Here is a 23656-nt window from a genome sequence, read left to right as displayed (position 1 = left end):
AAAAGCATCAATTATAAACACTTCCTAAACAAATTATAGAGAAATATCATGATATCTGAGATTTACTTTAAAATATTGCTACCTGCAAAAGGAAAGGGGTAGATGAAATAAGGTTGGCAAAATGTCAATAATTGTTCAAGTTGTATGATAGGTACTGAGAGATTTTATACTGATAACTTTTGGGTATGCTTGAAATGTTCCTTAATAAAATGTTTTAAGTCTCCACAATGCTGTCCTGCTGTTCTTGTTATATCATCATCCTTTAACCCTTCTCACCTCACACATCTCAGCTCCATAATCTAGGACCTATCAGCAGTGTGTTTAAGGAAAAGAAGGCAAGAATCAAAGAGCCTATTACAGACTTAGCCAGGAGTCAAACCCAAGGTGCTGATCACTTACTCAGCTTTGGACTTCCTTCCAATCCACAGAGGTCTTGTGGAGACTTTTTACTTTCATAGTATGATAAATGTATGGATTCTTGGTGAATTTTTAATCATTCACATCTGGAAGTAGTATTTGTCCTTCTCAAGAATTATGCCTCAAAATCTATTCTTTATTCCATGGGGATTATCTAGTCCTAAAGGATTAGTTCCTTTGCCAGAGATTATGGCTTTTTGAGGCAAAGTGAACTTGGAAAAGAGAATTAAAACCATTTCATGAAGAATAGTGGGAGGCAAGAGGATCAATGAAGTGGGATTGGAAACTAAGGAGAGACATACTAGCTAGTTTCCAATTTCCATGGTATTATTTTATGAAAGTGAGTAGACCTATGTCAATTGAGAGTAAGCTAGAACCAGTGAGGAAAGTCTCATAGATCCAGATTTCATTTAAATTAGAAAAAAAACTTTCCAACAAGTGGAGGGATTTTTGTAGTGAATAAGTAATTTCTCTGATAAAATTCATGGTGGTGTTTGAGGATGTTTCTCAGTGAAGTACCAGCTGTTGTCCATGGGATGATGACATCTTTATGTTCTTTTTTTCTTGGGAGTTTCATTTTAATGATTTCTTTAAACTGCAGTTTTTAAACATGCTTCTTATAAATTAAAAAATTAGCTTACCAGAAAATTCCATTCATAAAATACAGAGCACTTATCTATGAATCAAACATTCTATCTGATAGACAAAAAGACATAGCATAGGACAGTGGATTTTTTTCAGTGCAGTAAAAGCACTTTAAAATGAAATTTTTAAGTGTGATGTAATGTCAACTATACGCACAATGTTCTGCAGCAAATCTCTGGAACTTGCTTGACTGAAACTTTATACTCACTGAATAAACAACTCCTTATTTCCTCTTTCCCTTGGCCCTAGCAATCACTCTTCTGTTCTTGTTTGCATCTTCTAGCTTTTGTCTGTGTTAGCTACCTTTTACAAGTGGTATTTGACCTTTTATATCCAACTAAGTTCACTTAGCATAATTTCCTTGTAACATATGACAAGTTTTCTTTTTTTTCCTTTTTAAAAAAAAAAGATTTATTTATTTATGCATTCAACAACTAGGGTACAGGCCAGAGTTGCGAGGGATGAAAGGATTCACCAGAGACAGAGTGGGGAGCAGAACAGGTGGATTGACTGAAATACTGATGATGGGAGCAGCAGGTGAGTCAGGAGTGGTCTGCTGCACCATGTGGATCAGCAACCTGGCCAGGGATTCATGTCGAATTCATGTTGCAGTGGCTGTGGACAGCCTCAGAATGCTGCCTTTTAACCCCTTGCACCACCAGGGAGACCTAAGGTTTCCTTTTTTTTAAGTCACAATGTATTTATATGCCACATTTTACTTAACCATTCACTTGTCCATAGGTAGACATTTAGGTTATTTCCACATCTTGGCTATTATAAACAATGCTGCAATGAACTTAGGTACAAATAACTAACTCTTCAAGGTTTTGCTTTTTTACCTTCTTAAACATTCCTTCATGGCAAGAGGAAGATTGCTTATATCAGTTTGTAAAATTGATGGACTGCTTCCTTCATCAGTAGTCTTGCTATGGAAAGGAAAAATCAATGTAGTTGAAACTATACTTAGTGACATTCTTTTTTTGTTGTTGTTAAAGATTTATTTATTTATGGATACAGAACTGGGTACAGGCCAGAGGTGCAGGGATGGTGAGAGGATTCACCACACACAGAGCGGGGAGCAGAACAGGCAGATGAAGTACACTGCTGAGGGGAGCAGGTCAGGAGAGATCTGCCACGCCATGTGGATCACCTCCGGGGCAGGCGGGGATCTAACTCATGCGGAAGTGGCTTTAGCTTCTCAGTGCTGTGCTTTAACCTGCTGCACCACCAGGGAGGGCCTTAGTGACATTCTTAAGTACTTTTTCTATCACTACAATGGAATAAATTTATCCATAAACACTTGACACTTCACAGTGATCAAATTATCATACTAGAAATATACATGAACACTGAGATTAATATTTCCTCGGTCAAGAGAATGTTTAAATGTTACATGTCTCAATAGTATAAAGTTTAAATGAAAAAAGGAACATTGCTAGTGGACAGAAGAACACCAGCCCCCACATGCTTGTCCAGGCCTGAGTCCTGTTGCTGGAAGTGTAACAGGCCTAGACACAAACCTTCCCTTTTGCCCAGGACCAAAGTGCTTCCAAGGGTCCAAGAGTGTGTGACAAAACCTGCAGGCCTGGATAAACCTGGCTGGTTACCCCAAATAGGACTCAAATGCACCCTATGTTTTAGTGTTAGCCTTGGGATTTTGACTTTAGAGATACAGGCCTGAACCCGCTGAAACAGTGAAAACTTTTTTTACATCACTTCTTTTCTCCTTATGTTTTCAAGGTGAAAGAGCCATGTAATCATGCCAACATCTTGACCAAGCCTGATCCAAGAGCCTTCTGGACTAATGATGATTCAGGTATTATTGGGGAAACACACTCTGGCCTGATATACTGGATGCAGTCTTAGTAAACTTCTACAAAGGCAAGGTTTGTGGGAAATGTTTGGCCATGCTTGTTTGTCTGTTTGTTTCTATCACATCCAATACTTGAATAGTCTTCACAACAATTGTTTTATCAACACAGGCCATTTGTGATATCTTCCTTCTCATTTCCTGAATCATGGTTTACATATCAGGCACAGCTTTATAGATTATGAAGTGTATTTGAGTATTGGTGAGGATAGAAGAATGAATTTACTTCTTGTGGTGGAAGACAGGAGACAAAGCTAAGTTGAGCAAGTACTTTCTCTTTCTCTCCCAGGGAAAAGAAGGGGTTAGAATCCCAAGGCTGAGTGCCACTTCGGGGTGCTTAGTGGAAGGCACACATGCCGGCCATCATAGGTCCAAGAGTAAAAATCTAGTAAGAATCAGAGAAACATCACTTTCTGAGGTCAAGTGTGCTTTAGGGAATTAAAACTTACACTCAAAGGGTGAGTTACATTGTTATAGGAAATAGATGTCTTTTTATTCTTTTTCACAAACACCTTGAGCCATAAGCTAATTGTGTAAGTAAAGACACTGGGAATGAAAAGGTGGGGTTCAGCAGAAGAGGCTGAAAGAATTAACAGACTGATTCCTGAGCTTTCACCTTTGGCAATTAAATAGAGGCTAATGATGAGAGCTAATATTTGTAGCAGGCCACATAGTACTACAAAGTGCTTTCACGGAAGGTGCTGTGGCAGCCCTGGGAAGTGGGAGGCTTCTCACTGGCCCTCTGTGAGAGATGAGGTGAGAAGCTGAAAGGGCTTCATTGGTGTAGCCAGAGCGCACAATGAGAAAACAGCAGGCTGGAGCAGGATGGAGCGCCTGGTATCCAATTCTGTATCACACTTCCCAGGAGGAGAAGCTGTCTTGTGAGAAGCAGTTTGGATTAAATCTGTGCTTTCATCTTTTCTTAATAAAAGAGAGCCAGAGATGAAGCCTATTAGCAGAAGTGGGAAGGGTTGTTGAGGAGTAGAATGAAAAATTCTCTGATGCCTCATTTTCAAAGACCAGGCTTATGGTCTAAACTTATTATCAATTTCATCTGTCAAAAATTTGTTCTGTCTTATTCTTTGTCTTTTGAAGAAAAATGAAAACATATGAAAGTGAATTGGCGGATTTATACCATTTATTGTGGTCCATTAGAAGTATAACAACAAAATAAACAAGGCATTCACTGGACAATATTACTTTTAAGATATATCACATGGCTGCTATGAAGAAGCTATGTGGAACAAAACATCACAATTAAAAATAAATGGCTCTCTTGGCCCTCCCTGGTGGCGCAGCGGGTTAAAGCACAGCACTGAGAATCTAAAGCCGCTTCCACATGAGTTCGATTCCCGCCTGCCCCGGAGGAGACCACATGGCGTGGCAGACCTCTCCTGACCCGCCCGCTGCTCCCCTCAGCAGTGTACTTCGTTGATCTGCCTGTTCTGTTCCCCACTCTGTCTCTGGTGAAGCCTCTCACCGCTCCTGAGCCTCTGGCCTGTACCCCAGTTCTGTATGCACAAATAAATAAATCTTTAAAAAAAAATAAAATAAAAAAAAATAAATGGCTCTCGAAGTGATGGAAAATGGAAAGGAAGGGAATCTGTACAGGGCAAGCCTAGGAATGCTGGAGAAATTATAAGCAAAGTAATGTAGAACATGTTGAGAAATAGTAATAGGAATTCTTTCAGAAACACTCATGTTAAAAACTTTATTATTTTTGTGTCATCAGTGGAATTACAATGACATGCCTCCTGTAGCTGTTCATTTAGTGAAGATCCTCCCCAATGATTAAGTCCCATATTTGGGCCATGGCAAGAGACTTTGCTAGTGGGAAAGAGGCTGTTCAGTCAATTACTGAGGCAGAGATATTAAAATCTCAGCTATGTCAATGGAATTATCTTTTGTTTTTAATTCAGTCAACTTTGTGGGACATATTTTGACACTGTAATATTAAGCACATATGCTTTAATAATTGGTTTGGTTTCCTGATGAGTTGATCATTGCAAAATTCCCTTTATCTCCATTAAAAATCTCTGTTCCAAGTCTATTTTTTTTAGTGTGCATGGAGCCAAGCAGCCCTTCTTTTACCTTCTTTGCACATATTGTATTTTTTTCTTCCATTTATTTTTCCATATATTATTGTTAAAAGTGTTTCTTATTTTTTGATGAGGTTGTTCACTTTATATTTGTTGACTTTTGACAGCTCTTTGCATATCTTGGCAATCAGTCCTTAATTTTTCATATTTTTTGGGAAAATTTTCTCCCAGTCAGTGGGATGTCTGTTTATTTTATGTAGTGTTGTAGTCCCAGCTGTTTATCTTTTCTTTCACTATCCTTGCTTTGGGTGATGTATCTTTAAAGATGTTACTGGGGTGTATATCATGTAGTGTTTCACCAACATCATCTTCTATATATTTATTGGTTTCAGGTCTTATGTCTGGTTCTTTAATCTATTTTGAGTTGGTTTTTGTGTATGGCATGAGGTAGAAGAGCGACAAAGACACTCCTTCAAAGAGGAAATGCAGATGGCCAACAGGCATATGAAAAAATGTTCAGTATCACATGTAATAAGGGAGATGCAAATCAAAACCACAATGAGATAACACCTCACACTCGTGAGAATGGCACATCTTAAAAAAACAAGCACAATAAATGCTGGTGAGGGTGTGGAGAAAAAGGAAATCTTTTACACTGCTGGTAGGAATGTAAACTGGTGCAACCATTATGAAAGCTGTGTGGAGGTTTCTCAAACTACTAAAAATGGAGCCTCCATCTGATCCTAAGTATCTACCCAAAGGACATAAAAACAAGAATTCAAAAAGGACACATGCACTACTATGTTTATTGCTGCCCTATTTACATTAGGAAAGATATGGAATCAACCCAAATGCCCAAAAATAGATGACTGGATCAAGAAGATGTGGTATATGGAATGGAATATTATTCAGCAACCAAAAAAGATAAACTCGTGTCATTTTCAGCAAAATGGATGGAGCTGGAAGGTGTCATGTTTAGTGAAATAAGGCAGAAAGAAAAAAATTACTGAATGGTTTCACTTATAGCAGTAGTATAAGGGATTGGGGGGAAATTATATATATAATTGTAATCAAGTAAAAAAGGACATCAACTAACTATAAACCAGAGACAATCTACAGGGTGGGAGAGGGGAGCAAGATCAAAAAGGGGGATGGGAAGAACACATGGACTATGGTGATGGCGCATGAGTGAAGTAGTGGTGGAAAGTCTATAGGGATTACAACTGAGATGAAAAAAATATGCAAAATTTTGTATGTAGCTAATTTTTCTTCTTCATTTCTACAAGAAATGAACCCTACAATTCAATGTATTCGAAGAAAAAGGATCTTTTCTATTTGCCCAGTTATTTACCATTTCGGATGTACTTTACTTCTCCTGCAGATCCAAGTTTCCCTCTGGAATTATTTCTCTTTCACATGGAAAATTTCTTTCTATAATGCAGTGGTTCTTCTGGCAGTATCTTTTAGTTTTCCTGTATTTTCATGATACGCCTTTACAAATAAAAATGTTTATTTCATTCTTGAATGACACTTTTGCTAGATATGAAATTCTGAGTGGATTTTTTTTTAATTACTTTTAAGACCTTGTCCATGGTCTTTCACCCACTGTAAGTGATGATGAGAAGTCAGTTGTGTCTAATTATTACTACTTTGCATGTAACATATTATCTTTGCTGAATGTTTTCATATTTTTCCCAGTTTTTGGTATTTAGCAGCTTGGGTGTGATGTGTCTAAACTGGACTGTATGTTGTTTTAGATGTAACTCTCCCTCAGGTTTAGGAAGTAAAACATTATTCTATTCTGTTAACAGTTTTCTTAGAATTCACATATGACTGATGCAGTTGTTTGCCACAGTACCGAGGACCTTTCTTTTCAGGTATCTCATCCCCTTAAAACTTTACATAATGCCTTCACTTCTTTTAAGTTTCAACACAATTAAAGCAACTCATCCTTTTGCAACAAATTTATGAGCCTATAAATGGCTTCTTTATAAAAACACTATCCTAGCTTTTATTATTGTAACTTTTACCAATTCCTGAAATAATTTTGACTCAATGATTATATCATTTCCTATGGAAAATACATTTCAGTGAATGGAACATTTCCAATCAACATCAGCTATCATCAGGTAGTAGTTTAGTTATGTCATCTAATCTGTACTTTCTTGACATATAGTCCAAGTAGAGATAGATATTAGGGGGTAACTAGTCCCCACTGCTCAACAGAAATAGAATTTACATTTAAAATAATTTTGTTTTGAAATGGGGGGGGAGAGAAATGCACGGGATTATGGTGATGGCACACGGGTGATTTGGTGATGGGAAACCCGCGGGCATTACAATCGGGATGGAAAAATAAAATGTACAAAATGATGGAAAAATAAACTTTTGTAATAAAATAATTTTGTTTTGAAGTAAAACTTTGCTGCTTAGCTCACCCTGAAGTCTGTTAAGCTTGCCCAGGCGTCAGAGTGTCTTTTGTGGGACCACCAGAGAACAGGCCTGACACACACAGCTGTCACAGGCAGTGATGTCGAGTTAGAGAAACAACAGTAAATTTTTGAGCTTTTTTTTTTTTTACATAGTATAAAGTAGAAAAATAGTCATCATAGAATAGAAATAGAAATATAGAAAGGAAGAAAATTAATCACCTATTGTGCTCCTGCCCACATATTTTCCCAGTACTTAACTCTCACACACTCCCAAGTATTTGTTCTGACAATAAGCAAACAGCCTCCACAAGTTTGGGCTCTTACCTATTATCTTTGTTTTTAGGCTTTGAAACCTGAGTTGTTTGTTTTTGCTCACCTTTGTTTTTTTAATTGTTAGTCCTTCAGTGGCCTCTAATGTCCTCTTAAGTTAGAATTTCAAGGTAGGGGGAGCTTCCCCACACTTTCAGAATGTGCTTTTCCCCAGTATGATTATTGACACTGGATAAGGTTCTATACTCAGAAGAAGCCAATGCTAAAGTGGCTCAACATAAGGCTACTTTAGCAAAGACAATGATTTTAACTGGGCCTCCTTTTGCAAGACAGTAAGACATAATTACTTGATATTCTCTTTGGGTATTTATATGAAATTTCCTATTAACAATAAAATATATTTTTACTTTTGGGATTCTCCAAATATCTAGATTTCTTTCAAATAAGAATTAAAGAGAGGCCCTCCCTGGTGGCACAATAGGTAAGAACACAGCACTACAAGCTAGACACAGCTGCTTCAGCATGAGTTTGATCCCCAGGCCCACAGGTGACCCACATGGCATGGCAGACCTTTCCTGACCTGCCCACTGCTCCCCTCAGCAGTGTACTTTGTTAATCTATCTGTTCTGCTCCCCACTGTGTCTCTGGTGAATCCTCTCACTGCCTCTGCACCTCTGGCCTGTACCCTATTTCTGTATGCATAAATAGATAAACAAATCAATACATATATTTTTTTTTAAAGGTTTATTTATTTATTCATACAGAACTGGGGTACAGGCCAGAGGCTCAGGGGCGGTGAGAGGCTTCACCAGAGACAGAGTGGGGAGCAGAACAGGCAGAATGACGAAGTACACTGCTGAGGGAAGCAGCGGGCGGGCCAGGAGAGGTCTGGCTCGCCATGTGGACTCCTCCGGGGCAGGCGGCAGGCGGGAATCGAACTCATGCGGAAGTGGCTTCAGATTCTCAGTGCTGCGCTTTAACCCGCTGCGCCACCAGGGAGGGCCCTCAATACATATTTTTAAAAAGTAAAGAGAAAGACTTAAGATTGGGCTAATTTTTTCCACAGGAAAATTTAATTTTCCCAATACTTTCAGGACTATGCATTGTGTCTGTATATTTTCTAATGATTCAGCAAAAATTCAGCCCAAATGTCTGTAATGTAGAAACATTCTAAGGTAGTATGTTCATATATGTGTGTGTGTATACATAGACATGTATGTGTATATATATATATGAGAAGTAGTAATTTATGTACTATTGTAGAAATGAAATGATTCATAGTTTGACAACATATGGACTACAGAAGTATTTCAGTATTTTAGAGCATATATAAATTCATTACATAAACTTTAAAAAGTGAAGAAAGCATAATATTTAGATATTTTTATAAAGCAAAACACCCTCATATTTATATCTAGAAGACAGTTGCTTCATCCCTCAACTGCCATAGCATTAGCTAACAGAAAAAACAAAAACAAAAACAAAAAACAATGAAATGCAAATACAATTTCCTTACACAGAAACTTTCTATCTGAAACATTCTGGCTATTGTCGAATTTGTCTTTTGCAATTAGAGAGAAAATACTTAGTAAAGGGCTCTTTTGCTCTAGGTCTACCTATAGAGAAAAAAAGAAAAAAACCTAACCCATGGGTATCCCAGGAATAAAGCTCATCTTACCTATAGTGAAGAATTCCCAAGACCACATAAATGCCACCCATGGGACCAGAGGTAGAACTGGACCTGGAGAGGATAACACAGAATCATCAGTATTGTGTACTCTTAGGCTACTTTTGACTTCTCCTGCTTCTCTAGCTCAAACTTTTCTACATCAAAGTTGGAATTGATTCCTTCCATTTTAGAGCCATTAGCTACAATCACCTCAGTTTCCTGAATTACGTCTCCTTCCATCAGGGGGCTCACGTCAGAGCTGAGCAGCTGGCCATTTGGCCACACATGTCAGAGCCCCTTCCAGCCAGTGTCAGTCATGGATCATTTGGTATATACTTTCACACCCTGTACCACTGTTCCACAACCCAGTTCTTTTATGCAAAAATAAAAAAGAAGATAAATCAGATAAAAGTACTTAGAGCTATATCTACATATGTTAACTTGTCTTACTTGGAAAAAGACTTCTGTCATTTATACAAACCTGAACACAGATCCCCTACTCCCATCAGGATTTACACTATGTGATGAAAGAAGAATCCATCTTATTTAATCATTCCTGTGACTGTTTCCTATTATACCAGACCTATAGCTTGCTTTTTCCCTCCCTGAACTACAAGCTTCTTCATTCACTATATTCCATTATCTGTATCCCTAGGCAAAAGACTGATAGCTTTCTGAAAATTGGGCATAAACTCCTTAAACTGGAGCAAAACTTAGACATCACCTAGGCTTCTAAATAATATCTTGCCTTCTTAAGCAAGTATCTATAAAGAAAAAGCACTTCTTAGTTTTTTAATGACTTCAACCACCTGCATTGCTTTAGAGGGTTCCAAAAGCAAGGACAGGTTATTTGTCTCAGTGAAGAGAAAAATGTCATTTCAAAACTTCTGTTTGAAGATACTTAGAGTTATGTTTGTTTAGCACTTGAGTATGTTTGCTTGATGGCAAAAGTTTGTCAGGTCTGATCCTACACTGGCCGCAATTCCTGCAAGAGTGTGTGTGTGAAGATAAGGCTCAGATTAGCTCAACACAGAGAAACTATCTCTCCCCTCACAGTACAAATTAAAGGGTTATCTAACTGAAGCCCTACAGTTTTCTTTTTTTTTTTTTTAAGATGTATTTATTTATGCATACAGAACTGGGGTACAAGCCGGAGGTGTGAGGATTCACCAGAGACAGAATGGGGAGCAGAACAGCCTGACTAACCAATACACATTGGAGAGGAGCAGCAGGCGGTCACCTACAGGGCGGGGACGGAGCTCATGCTGAAGTGGCTTTAGCTTCTTAATGCTGTGCTTTAACACGTTGCACCACCAGGGAGGGTTTGAAAGCCCTGCAGTTTTCAAGCAAGATCTGTTTCTGCCTTTGCTCAGCTCATAAATTTCTCTTCCTCTTTGTTCTGACCCAAATTACTTGTTATTTCTGCTATTTTACTCAAGGCTAAGCTGGCAGTGTTTCACAATGACTGACTTTTCTGATTTCTCAGGTCTCTTTTAAAATATGTGTTTGCTTGTGCCCATTTTACCCAAAATATTCACTTCTTGTCTAAAATCTTTTTTTATATTATAAGAGCACATTTTATTATGGCTAAAATAGTATATATATGAGGAAATGTTGTCACTTAACAAGGTAAACACAACTTCATGATTTTAGCCAAGTTATTTTTCTCATATTTTAATAAGCCTTTCCTTAGTTTGTTCATTCACAAAAGATTAATATGGCAGTAACTTTTTTAAAACCAAGTGAACTTTAGCTGCAGCTAACATAAAAGTGTCTGGATGTATTTTACTATTCCAAGGATTCCAAGCATGCTGAATTCATAAACATAAGGCACTATTTCAGGAGGTTTTATGTCTATCAAAGGAAAAATAAATGAAAAATGGTGTTGGACTTTTGTCCTTATTAACAACATTTTACTTGGTTAATTATAAACAGTTTTTAAATCTGAAAAATGTTCTTTTACAAATTTAAGATTATACATATTATGGAGTACAGGCCAGTGGCTAACAACAGAGGCAAGCTTTCCCAGAGATGAAGTTGGCTGACCAGAGGCAGGAGACACGTGTGAGCAAGGGAGCAGGGGCGGAGGCTGAATGAAGAGTGGTGGCAGCTGGAGCTGTGTAAGCCTGGGATGTTCAGAGACGAGAAGAGAATGAGACTTCAGGACAGGGAAGTCTGTCCTGGAAAACTATTAGCCAAATAAGAGTTGGTTAAAGTGAATCAACTCTTAAGAGTCTTCTTTCCTCTGACAGTCCTTTATTTTGTGAAACTCTACACTGATGATAAAAAGAAAATGCAAAAGGTGTAGAAAATTTTGAATCAGGGTGCTCTGGGGCCCTTGAAATAGATGTCCTTGAACATGATAGCTCTGGAGGGGACTGTGCCCCTCCCTCTTCAGCAATGTTCAGAAATCAGCTCTCTCCACCAATTAAAATTTTGGCACTTAGAGGAAAATTGTATATTAATAGTTCAGCTGCACTGTTCTTGTAGGTATCAGATTACATAACACACTTGAGTTTTCCAATTGTTCTCCCATGCATAATCTTATCTGATCTTTCCTATCGGCCTGTACAATAAACAAAATGGGTGTTAACCCTGAGGATACTTGCAGAAGTCAAGTACTTTCCCAAAGCTAACCATTAACTCATAAATGCTGACACACCAAACTGAACTAGGGTCTCCTGGAAACCCCTCCAGTTCCTTTCTATGACTTCAGGAAAATCAGAACAGAGTAGGCAATAAAAATGGCTTGAGTGCAGACACGCATATTTGTAAGTGAGTAAAGAGGTAAAGGATAAAAGTCAAGCATTAAGGTGACCCAGCCATTGCTCAGGGAGAGTTGGCAAAGGAAGAAATTATGGCAAATACAGGACTTTGTTTTGTGAGATATACCGTAAGCCTTTCTGTCCAGTGTTTAACAAGAGTCGATAGTGTTGGCCTTTGAAAGTTCAGGAAGATAAAATGGGTACACACAGATGGACTAAACAACATAGTGTAAATCCAAGTTAAAATAGCAACAGGTGAGAAAAATATGTATAAATACCATGTGAGCTAGAGTTAAGGGAAGGGCTGACATGTGGAGCAGACAAGGACACTGGTTCCTTTATTGGATAAAAGCAGAGTTTGGGGTATCAGAAAAGCCTGATTTGCATTCTGGTTGTATCATTGCTAGCTATGGCATATCACACAACTAACTTTACTTCTCAGCCTCAAATCTTAAGAATGCAGTAAGGGGGCCCCTCCTTGGTTGTGCAATGGTGAAAGAGCAGCACAGCACTGTGAAGCTAACCAAAGCCACTTAAGTACAGCACGGGTTCAACCCCTGGCCAGGGAGTTGACCTACATGGCACAGCAGACCTCTCCAGTATGGCCCGCTGTTCTCATCAATCTGCCTGTTTTGCTCCCCACTCTGTCTCTGGTGAATCCTCTCACTGCCCCTGCACCTCCGGCCTGTACCCCAGCTCTGTATACACAAATAAATCAATCTTTAAAAAAGGAATACGTAAGGCAATAGTAACAATTTTTGAAGACAAAATGAGAAATTATATAAAAAGCACTAAGTCATAGTGACATCCATACCAATCATTCTGTTTGCTTCTCTTGGACATTTTTATGAATATGCATTCAAATATTTTTAAATATTTAAACTTAAATATTAATATAAGGTACACTACATGTCATATATAATGTACATAGGCACATGATATAATGTGTGCAATATTAATTTTAGTCATCTGTACCTGTTTTAAGAAAAGAGACAGAAAATGAATCGCAGTTCTAGGAAACCATACCAGATCCTTGTCAATACTACAGGAACCTATAACCCTAAAGAAAATCAAAATCCTAAAGCAAGAAAATGAGAAGTGGAAAGAAGTTGGAAGAAGGAAAAGGAAAGTAGTGGTGGGGTGGGGGGAGAGGGGAAGGAGAGTCCTTAGAATCTTTGTCTGGGTTCATTTCTGCCCATTTTTGTTTGTTTTCTGTTGATTCCCAATAGGAAAGGAAAAAGCAGAGGCATGTGAGAGCTCAGAGGTGGTTACAAGAGGAGCTTGTGGATATAAAAGTACAGTATTTACAATGTGGGAAAGAAAAGAAAATACCTTGCTTTTAGAGGGCTTATTAAACAGAACTTGTCAAACTGGATTTATGTTGGTACATAAAAAGGTATGTAAACAACATGATTTGAAGGATTTTAAATAGGTTTATCATGATCTATGTTTGTGTTCTCAGTCTCTAGGATTTTAAGCAATATTTTATGAATTCTGAGATGGAATCTTTGTAAATACTAACTCATAGTAATACTCTTGTTTCCTTGGAATGTCATTTGCTCTAAATGAGAATTGAGTATATTAGAATTTTGAGTACATTATAATTTTAAGCATAAACTTGTATAAACAAATTATAGTAAGCATAGTAACTTTTTTAAGTTACTATATTTACTTAGTTTGGAAAGTGAGGAATTCATGATTTTTCTGCCTTCTGCTCACATCTGTTTAATTTCTCCTCTGTAATTTCTTTATGCTTATTTTGATTCTTTTATATTCAAATATAGCGTTAGTGAAGTGATGATTATGAAACAGGCTGGTGTTATTATATACCAGCACAAATAATAGCAGTAGTTAATATATTGGAATCTCTTGCCAAACCCTCAAGTAGTTCTTTTATAAATATTAATTGTAATTGCTAAAGGGATTCTATAATCAAAACTCAAAAAAATCAATAGTCCTATCAAAAGTCTCTGATGTCATAACCATGGGATCTTAGAAAACTAAGCTAAACATGGAAGCTCTGATGTTTATGAAATCCAGGATATGAAACCAGTGCATTTCACGTCTGTGTGTGCTGAAGGTTTCTGTATCACCCCCTAGTGTTGGATGACACCCGTGAATTAATGATACCAGCATGAGTATATCTGTTCCCAAAAGTGGACAGTTGCAGCACCAAAGCCCTATTCTTGATATTGCTGAAGGATAATGGTGAGGGAAGATCCATCCAGTGGATAGAACGTAAGAATAGTGGCCCTCACATTTCATTAGTTCACCTAACTAGATCAGGAAATCTGGCTAAATGTGTGATTTTTTTTTTTTAAGATTTATTTATTTATGCATACAGAACTGCGGTATAGGCCAGAGGTGCAGGGATGGTGAGAGGTTTCACCTGAGACAGAGTGGGGGAGAGAATAGGCAGATCCAAGAATTACACTGCTGAAGGGAGCAGCAGGCGGGTCAGGAGAGGTCTGCCGCTCCATGTGGGTCACCTCCAGGGCTGGGGATCGAACTCATGCTGAAGTGGCTTTAGCTACTTAGTGCTGTGCTTTAACCCCACTGTGCCACCAGGGAGGGCCAGACATGTGATTTTATGCCATATCATGAATGAAACCAATGGTTTGGCCAATGGTAATAGACTTGAAAGTAGAAGGAATACAACTGAAAAGCTGGTAACAAGGAAGTTGCTTGAGAGATAGGTGAAAAAATGCTCTGATCCATCAAAAAAAGTACAGATATTTATATCTCATGTCAATGTTCACCAAAAGGTGACCTCCGTGAGGATTTTAATAATCAAGTAGATGACCTGTCACGGAGTCATCAGTGAATGAGCTCATGTGCAAGCAGCCCTGGGGGCAGGAGTAGGGATTACACAGGGGCTCAGTGGTATTGAATTTCCTTCCCAAGACGGACCAGTTACAGCCAACGCTGAAGGGCCTAATCTGCCATCAGCAGAGGCCAGTCCTGAGTCCCTGATATGGCCCCAACCACAGAGTGATCAGACCCTGGGGGCAAGTTGATTGCACCATCCCTCTGTCATTATGGAAAGGAGAGTGTTTTCTTCTGACTGGAATATGAGCTTATTCTAGATACAGATTTGTCTTCTCTGCATGCAGTGCTTGTGCCCTACACCACCAGTTACAGACTTCAGGAAGTCCTTCTCTGCCACCATGACATTCTATACAGTGTGGTTTCTGATTAAAGAACTGACTTCTCAGGGTCTGCTGTACAAGGAACTCACTGAGTGAGCATGTTCTCCATGATCCAGAAGCAACCGGTCTGGTAGAATAGTGAATGACCTTTTGAAGATTCAGCTACAGTGCCAGATGTGTGGCAGTATTTTCTAGGGCTGGGGCCAGGTGTGTTCAGCAGGCTTTATGTACTCTGAAGGAGCATCAGACATATGGGACAGTTTCTCCCATAACCAGAATCTACAAGTTCAGGAGTCAAAGAGTAGAACTGGGAGGGTGTGTGCACGCCTGTGTTATGTCCTCCTTCTCTAAAAACTCACATGTATAAATATATAATCACAAAACTATGAAAATGTAAGCATGCACCAATTTGGTGCTAATCTTCTACAACTCTAAGACCTATGCTGTGGTTCCTGTCACATCTGACAACCTAATAGTCATTCCGCTATGACTTGCAAACTGATGAGTAGACACAGTGTAACAGGGACCCTTTCATCGAGTCTTTAGCAGCCCAGTAGAGAAGATCGTGAAAGAATACAAAGTGGCAAAGCTCATTGTTCCAACTTTCTGGCAAAATGAAAGTTGTGGAAGGGCACGTGTAAAATAAGATAGATAGTATCCCTGTTTCACAGAGATTACTTGCTAGTGGGGAGGAGGAGCAAACAATAAAAGCAAGAGGAAATGTCAACATGATTTGAAGAAGAGAAAAGGAATCTATAAGCGAACTTTGCTGACCTTTGAGAAGCACTGTTCAGGTGATCAGGGTAGACACAGATTCTGCCCTGGGTTTCCCACTGCTGGTGACATTTACATTATAGCACTTTGTTGCTATAGTTCATAGACAAGCTTTATAGGAGACAGCTCGTGGAGTGGTCTGGGGTTCTGGAGCTTTTAGCTGGATTGATGATAGGATCAGAAATGAGAGAGAGAAAGATTTACAGTGAGCAAATTAAAACTTCTTGGAGACCATACATGAGATGATAAAGCACATTGTATGAAAATGAAGAATGATGTAAAAAAAAATTGTTTTCTTAAGTTATAAAAAAAATCAACAACAAAAAAATCCTTTTCAGTTTGGCAAAAGACATCCACCAGAAACCCAGGCTCCTTATACATTAATGCACTTTGTAAATTAAGTTGGGATTAAAAAACAAAACAAAACACACTTTATCTGTCTTCATGTAAGTTATAACTTATATGTCCCAAGGATTCTGCCTACAATGAAATCCCAAACCTTGTAGTGGCTGACTTCAGTTGGGCTGTAGGACTGGGGGAGGGAATAAGTGAGATCACTGTGCTCTTCATTTCATAGCTCTTGGCCACAATAGCTAACATTTTATCATTACAAATGAATTTTTTTGAATTAACAGAAGTCTTTTAAAACGTAGTTCCTAGCAATAAATAAATGCCTAGAAATAAATGTCTGCTAACAAAGCTATGTCATTAATATTCAAGACTGCCAATGAGGCCATATTTCTCTTGAATTTATAGATAATAGATAATAGTCATAGATAATATTGAATTTTGATTTTAAAAAAAATGTCCAACTTGGACCCTTCCTGGTGGCACAGCAGGTTAAACACATCACTAAAAAGCGAAAGCCCCTTCAGCATGAGTTCAATTCCTGGCCAGGCTAGGACCCACATGGCGTGGCAGACCTCTCCTGACCCGCCTGCTGCTCCCCTCAGCAGTGTACTTCATCGATCTGCTGTTCTACTCCCCATTCTGTCTCTGGTATATCCTCTCACCACCCCTGCACCTCCGACCTGTACCCCAGTCCTTGTATGTATAAATACATAAAACTTAAAAAAAAATGTCCAATTTAAACTCAAATTATTTTTCATAATCATAGAGAAAGTTCCCTGGACATCATTTTCCAGTTTAATCCTGAAAGCCAAATATAAAGCTGTCAAAAATATGTTTATCCTTCCATTCTATTCTAATTAACAATTATTTTAATTTTTATTTATTGTTCACTGGGTTATGCTAAACAAAAAAATCAAGTATTATGAAAATTATGCTAACCAAGATATTAACATTCTTCCAAAGGAGAGGAAAAGGAAAGTTTTCAGCCCATCATAGATCCATCCATTACTAGTTAGATACTCACTTCTCCCACATCAACAACTAATATCTTTTCCTCTTTAATTTAACATTGGCTGAAACTTAACATGTTCTACAAAACTAGGCACCTACCCTTCCACTGACTTTCCTTTGGCCAGCCTCTCTAGGAGAGGCGGGTATAAAACACTGGTGTTAGTTCCTCTGAAAGATCCTGGAAGATAGTTAATCCCTGTGCTAGGTCATAATTCTGCTGGGCAAAATTTTCATCCTTCTTCCAACTATGTAAATTTCCCTATTCTGACTTCCAACCATATCTGTGCATACTACTAATCCTCAGTCCTTCAAATAGATATGTTTTTAAGACACTATTAATTCCATTAACAATGGAGGCAAAAGCAGGTTTGCATCAGCTTGAATTTTTTCATTTCACTTGAAAGTGCAATTTTCCCACTTGAACAGAAACACGGGGCCATATGCATTCTGCTTGTGTGTAAAGTCTGAGTAAACTCCGTGTTCCCATATTATAGCAAATACGCTGTACCATGCACCTGCTAGCTTGGTATGCATGTATTTCTTCTGTTCAGAATGCCTTTGCTCTTTTGTATATAGTTTGTCTTTCCAAGATCAGGCCAAATACCATTTTTTTGTGAGGACTTTCCTCAAATATGCCTGCTGCTTCTTCTCAGCAGAAATTTCCTCTCTATATTCTTCTATGGCCTGTTGCTCAGACTTCTCTCTTTGCACACACAAGTGTTAAAATTTATGTCTATTTCCTTCAACTTAGAATGAAAGTTGTTGTGAAGTTAGATAGCTGGATTATTTGTATTTACATCCCTTGAGCTTAATGTTAGTACTTAATAAATGCTTGTTAAATGAGTGGAAGGGAGGGATGGTGAGAGAAAAGGAGGGAGGAAGGAAGAGCTAGAGGAAAGGTGGGAGGGAGATGAATAACCAGGCTTACCTCTCTTGTGGGCCATGATCTAGCAGCAAGGCTTTGAGGCAGTTGGTATTAGTGGCAACTTGGGTAGTAGGCAATGTTTCAGGGTTTGGGGGAACCACATTGTAAGGTACTGTCATGGGTGGAAAGTAGGAGAGCCACTGGAATCAACTGCAGTGACGAAGATGGGATCTGGGAAAAAGATAAATGTGTCCAAAAAGCATGTTTTGCCAACTCACATTTTGCTTATCATCTACCCAACTCAGAAGAAAAATAACAGTATAGTTTAATCCATAATAGTTAAGCAATCTAAGGCCTCTCTAGACAGCAACATGTATATTATTTTTTTTAAAGATTTATTTATTTACTTATGCATACAGGAGCCAGGGTGCAGGCCAGAGGTGCAGGGGTGAGAGGATTCACCAGAGACAGAGTGGGGAGCAGAACAGGCAACTTGACTGAAGTTCCTGCTGAGGGGAACAGCGGGCAGTTCAGGAGAGGTCTGCCACATCCTGTGGGTCACCTGCCTGGCCCGGAATCAAACTTGTGCCACAGTGGCTGCAGCCAGCCTCATAGTAATATGCTTTAGCCTCATAGTAATATGCTTTAACCTGTTGCGCCATCATGGAGGGCCCTGTACATTATTTTTTAAAACCTTATTCCAACATTCTTACAGTACAAAGTCTTGTTAGACTAAGCCACTGTTGGGCCTCCCAACAGCACAGGAATTTAAGTCACAGTGCTGTCAAACTAGTGTCAGCTGCTTGGGCATTAGTTCAATCCCTGGCCAGGAAGCTGACCTACGTGATGCAGCAGACCTCTCCTGTCTCACCTACTGCTCTCCTCAGCAGTGTTTTCAGTAAGAACTGCTTGTTCTACTCCCTACTCTTTCTCTGGTGGATCTTCTCACACCTCCCCCTCCTGCCTGCACTGTGGCCATATTCTTGTATGCATAAATAAATGAATCTTTAAAAACAAAACAAAACAAAACTTAAACCACTGTCTTAGAAGAGAAAAACCCTCCATAAATAAAGCATGGAATTTTGTGGATTTTAATAACTCAATACTATTATTCTAGACAATATGTTCTTCTCTTTGTTATCTACTATATCACATTCCAATCTCTTTTATGCATGTCAATTTTGACAATTATGAATAAAGACTTAATAATCATTATAAAGCCTGTGTTCCAGAAAAAGACATTTTTAACCACCATTGCTAGTTACTCCTCTATAATATCCATTCTGAGTAAACGGATTTGTCATCATTTTGTTTGATGAATACTATAAAAAAGGATTCACTGACAACCTTCAACAACAACTGATCCATCTACTTGATCCCCAGAGTAATAATTATGTTTTCTGGCACTTGTATATATTGTGTTCCATGATGTTCCAAGAAAAAAAAAAATCTGTAAGCATCAGCCAATGAATCAATAAGTATGGAAACCTAAACTATATACTGGATGGTTCTAAAATGTATGGCACTTCAAACAATACATAACAATTAAATTGCCCTGCTATCAATAGAAGATATTGCATCTAAGGACTGAGAACTAACACAGCTGACTCATTTAAGAAATAGTCTTAGTAGGGGATTTAGTAAAGTCGTTATACAAATATTTTACAAAATACTACTTCTAACCGATTGAGGAATAGCAGTAATTTGTTTTCTGAGCCTTTAAATTAAATGGAGTCATAGTAAAGCTTTTGGGTCTTAGTATTTATAGCCCATCACGAAAGACAAACTAGAAGAGCTAAAAATGATTTTCTGAAATATTAAAATATACTTGCGCTAGAACATGTTTTGTTTCAGTGCGTTGTTAACATCTTGGAGATCAATTTCATTTGAGAGATTTGATTGCAGTTTTTCCAATATGATTCAGGGGTAGAAGACTAGCTAGGGGTGGTGGGGAGTTAATGAGCTCATCCTCCATCAAGTCACTCTATTTTCTATGACTGCACAAGATGTTGTGGAGAAATTATCTGCTACTGATCTTTTTCTTTTCTTCTCTTTCCCGAGTGGGAGAGACGAATAGGGGCAAGCCAGCATTCCGGAGCCTTTCTCCCAGAGAACGCGAGCGCCCTCTATGTAGCATGTGTAAATGGTGTGATGACGCCACTCTGGCCCCTTGGCCAAGAGAGAATAGTAACTGGGAAGGCGCCGGATTCCTCCCGGTGGAAGGGATATCTGGACCAAATAAAAGAGGCTGGCGACGGGAAGGAAGGACAGAGCGAGCGTTTGAATAGCGGCCGCCGGGCAACCCAACGCCTGTGCGGCGCGCGTCACAAGTCCCCCGCCTACCTCCCCCGACCCTCTACACCCGCTGCCCCGTGTCACCTTCCTGTTCGGAAGTCTTAGTAGGTTGCTGGGACAGAACTGGGGGCGCCTGTTCCACCCATCAGGTATCCGGTTGGAAGAAAACCCAGTCTCAACAACTTGATTCTCTGTGTAAATGATAAGTTGAGTAGACCCTCCGTCTCCAACTGCTTAGCATTAGGGTAAAGGGAGGCGGGAGTCTTCAGATGTCCTTTTTCTGGTCCAACCACAAATCTTATGGTAGTGCCTCTTTACTAGTCTCCTTAGAGCCCTCTAACTTAAATTCCACGTTCCTCCTGGAATGCATGTGGCCGAGCTTCTTTAAGAAAATAAACTCTGTGCATGTGTTTTGAATTTTTTCTGGACTGATTTGTGATGATAATCAGTCAAGTTACATTTCTTGTGTGTCTTGCTGGGGTGTAATAAACCGAGGACGCTGATGACTGTAATTTTCTGGATGATGTTGCAATGGAAGGATAAACGGCCCAGTGTTGAACTTTGCAGCTTGCTCCCTTCCTGTATGTAAATTGCCTTTATATAGAGTGGGGTTCTGAGCTGGGTTGGCCACCTCTGGCTTGTCATCTCAGCTTCCAGTCTTATCAGTCACATAGCAAGGAGGCTTCTCCAGCTATCAGAGCTCTGCCTCCAGCCTCCAGAAAGTATTCCCCAGCCTTCATTTCCTAGGCGAACTGAAGAATGAAAGAGGAGGCTATAAAATCCCCCTTGAAAGGTTTGTTTGCTTTCATTACTAAAATTTGGATAGAATGGGTAAATCAAAGATGCTTCAAAGAACTGGGAGTTACTTGACAAGGAGAGGGTACAAGAGTTGGGTTGGAGGTGAGGGTCTCTGATGGAAAATATCTTCATTTATTGTTTTTAATGCAAAGCCACAAAAAATCTTGGTGTGCATTGGTGTTTCTGAACAGTTTTTATAAAATTCGTTGTAGAAAGGGGAAGGAAACACGTGAGAGCTGGCCCTGGTAAAAAGCTAGTTGCAACTGCGAGTTGGGGGAGGGGGTCTGGCAAGAACAAAGTCATATTCTATGAAGAATACGTGGGCCGGTGACTGTGATATGGTGTCAGACAGGGCTGGTTACTGTGACTTAGAGTTTCCTAAACCTTACTTTCGATTGAAGCATCAATTTCAGGCAATCCTTAAGTATTGTTTTAAGCGGATGCTGAGCAAAATCTCCCAGCCAGTCTCTCTTCGAGAGGATGTGTGTTTGGGCTGTTGTAACTAAGCAAACCAAGAAGCAGTTGAGGCTACAGATCACATTAGGGCAAATGAGGTGGTTGTGCCTGCAAAACAAATCCTTACCCTAGACTAAAGAAAAACCGCTTCCCCGAGCTATTCTTGGTTTGACAGCTGGTATTTCGGAGTGTCAGACGCACTAGGTAACTCCAAAATGGCATGGCCCCTGGCAGCAAGGGGTCACGACAGGGTATCGACCGTAGACAACGCCAGCAAGCGCCAGATAGCCAGCCCTGCAAATCTCTGTTACTTGCAGCAGTCTCTCCTTAGTCGCTGCGCTTGCGGCTTCCCAGCCAGCGCTGGCCGGATTCCTAGCGCCCGCGGTCAGACTGCAGCTCCCTGCGGCGGGGGTGAGAGGATGCATCCACCGCGCCGCTGCTCGGCAGGACTTGGCTCCCTCCCCTGCTGGCTGGAACAGAAGCGCGAGTTAATCTTTCAGGAGTTAACAAGGCAGTTTTTCTGCCTGAGACCAAGAGCTAGGTGATGAACTTTACAAGAAAACGCCTGGGTCACCCCTGAAGTAAACCGGGGGAAGGGTAGGGAAGAGTAGGAGAAACTAAGGTATTTTAAAATACTGTAATGTGACCAGGCATAGTGTTGAGGTCGGAGAGCATGGTAGGGAATCTGGAGCCGCGGTGGGCTAATTGCGGACCCCGCGCCGCCCTCTCCGCCCCGGGGTCACGCCAGGTCAGCCCCCTGCAGCAGCCACCGCGCTGCTAACTCGCTACTTCTTCACGTGTTCTTGGCATGACGGGGATTAAAAATGCAAAGGAAAAACTACACGCGGAACGGACAGAATGTTCTCAGAGATTAATTACTTCGAAGGAAAAAAGTAAAATGCAGATTGTAGCTTTTTTCCCTTTAACGCAGAGACCAACTTTATTTCCGCCCCTTCCCCTACACATTCCTGACCTCTCCCTCCCCCTTCTCTCTTTCTTTCCTTCCTTCCTCCTCTTCCAAGTTCTGGGGTTTTTCAGCCTTGCTTGACTTTGGCCAAAAGCACAAAAAAGGCGTTTTCGGAAGCGGCTCGGCTGTGCACAAGGGCCATTTGTTTGTTTTGGGACTAGGGGCAGGAAATCTTGCCCGGCCTGAGTCACGGCGGCTCCTTCAAGGAAACGTCAGTGTTCTCTTGTCGCCCTCGCCCGCCGCGCGCCCCGCCGACCGCTGCCCATGGGGGAGATGCAGGGAGCGCTGACCCGGGCGCGGCTGGAGTCCCTACTCCGGCCCCGCCACAAAAAGAGGGTCGAGGCGCAGAAACGCAGCGAGTCTTTCCTGCTGACCGGACTAGGTAAGCGCCGGCCGCTCGCGGGGAACTTGTCTCACTGCCCCCACTAGTTGCTCGGCTCGGGAGCGAGGGTGTTTGCCCTTGTTCCGAAGGTGGAGGAGCTGAGGCTGGGGCGAGTGGGCGTCGGGAGCTCGGAGATCCGCGGGGAGCCCTGGCCCCAAGCTAATCCTGAAGATAAGGGGGCCGCCGTGCGCCGGAGAGATAACCCCAGCGGGTTGTGTGCCGCCGCCGGGCCGGAGCCGAGGAGGCTGTGGTGTGACTTAGGGGACTCGGTCGGTGCCCGCGCTTCTTGTGAATTCGAAGTGTGGGTACAAAGCCACCCGCCGCGCGCAGGAGGGGGGCCTCCGGGCCGCGACACTGTTTTCTTTGCCCTTTAGAATATATGAGAAAGGTGGAAAATTACCCCGGACTCGCTCTCCCTTCCTGCCCCCTCCGCCAGCGCCTTCCCTCTCTCGGGCGGGAGAGCCCAGGGAGGCTGGCAACAGCCCCGCGCCGGGCCTCCCC

General features: G+C 40.6%; 1 protein-coding gene across 3 annotated transcripts in view; it reads left to right on the top strand.

Moving 5' to 3' along the window:
• Positions 1-23656, top strand: part of SGK1 (serum/glucocorticoid regulated kinase 1) — a 101966-nt gene that overhangs the window by 72580 nt on the left and 5730 nt on the right. The window contains exon 3 of one of the 3 annotated variants that reach the window (XM_004673870.2): positions 2803-2878. The exons of 1 other annotated variant lie outside the window; for it this stretch is intronic. In XM_004673870.2, coding sequence (XP_004673927.1) covers positions 2803-2878 — 76 coding nt within the window. Of the gene's footprint in view, positions 1-2802; positions 2879-22706; positions 23156-23656 lie in introns of those variants that run through there. One more of the 3 variants, XM_004673871.2, reaches the window with a different exon arrangement.

This window comes from Condylura cristata, unplaced genomic scaffold (genome assembly GCF_000260355.1).
Source record: "Condylura cristata isolate star-nosed mole 26May11 unplaced genomic scaffold, ConCri1.0 scaffold00001, whole genome shotgun sequence".
NCBI classification, from domain to species: domain Eukaryota; kingdom Metazoa; phylum Chordata; class Mammalia; order Eulipotyphla; family Talpidae; genus Condylura; species Condylura cristata.
The sequence above is the reverse complement of the archived record's forward strand: the minus strand, read 5'-3'. Positions and strand labels throughout refer to the sequence as shown.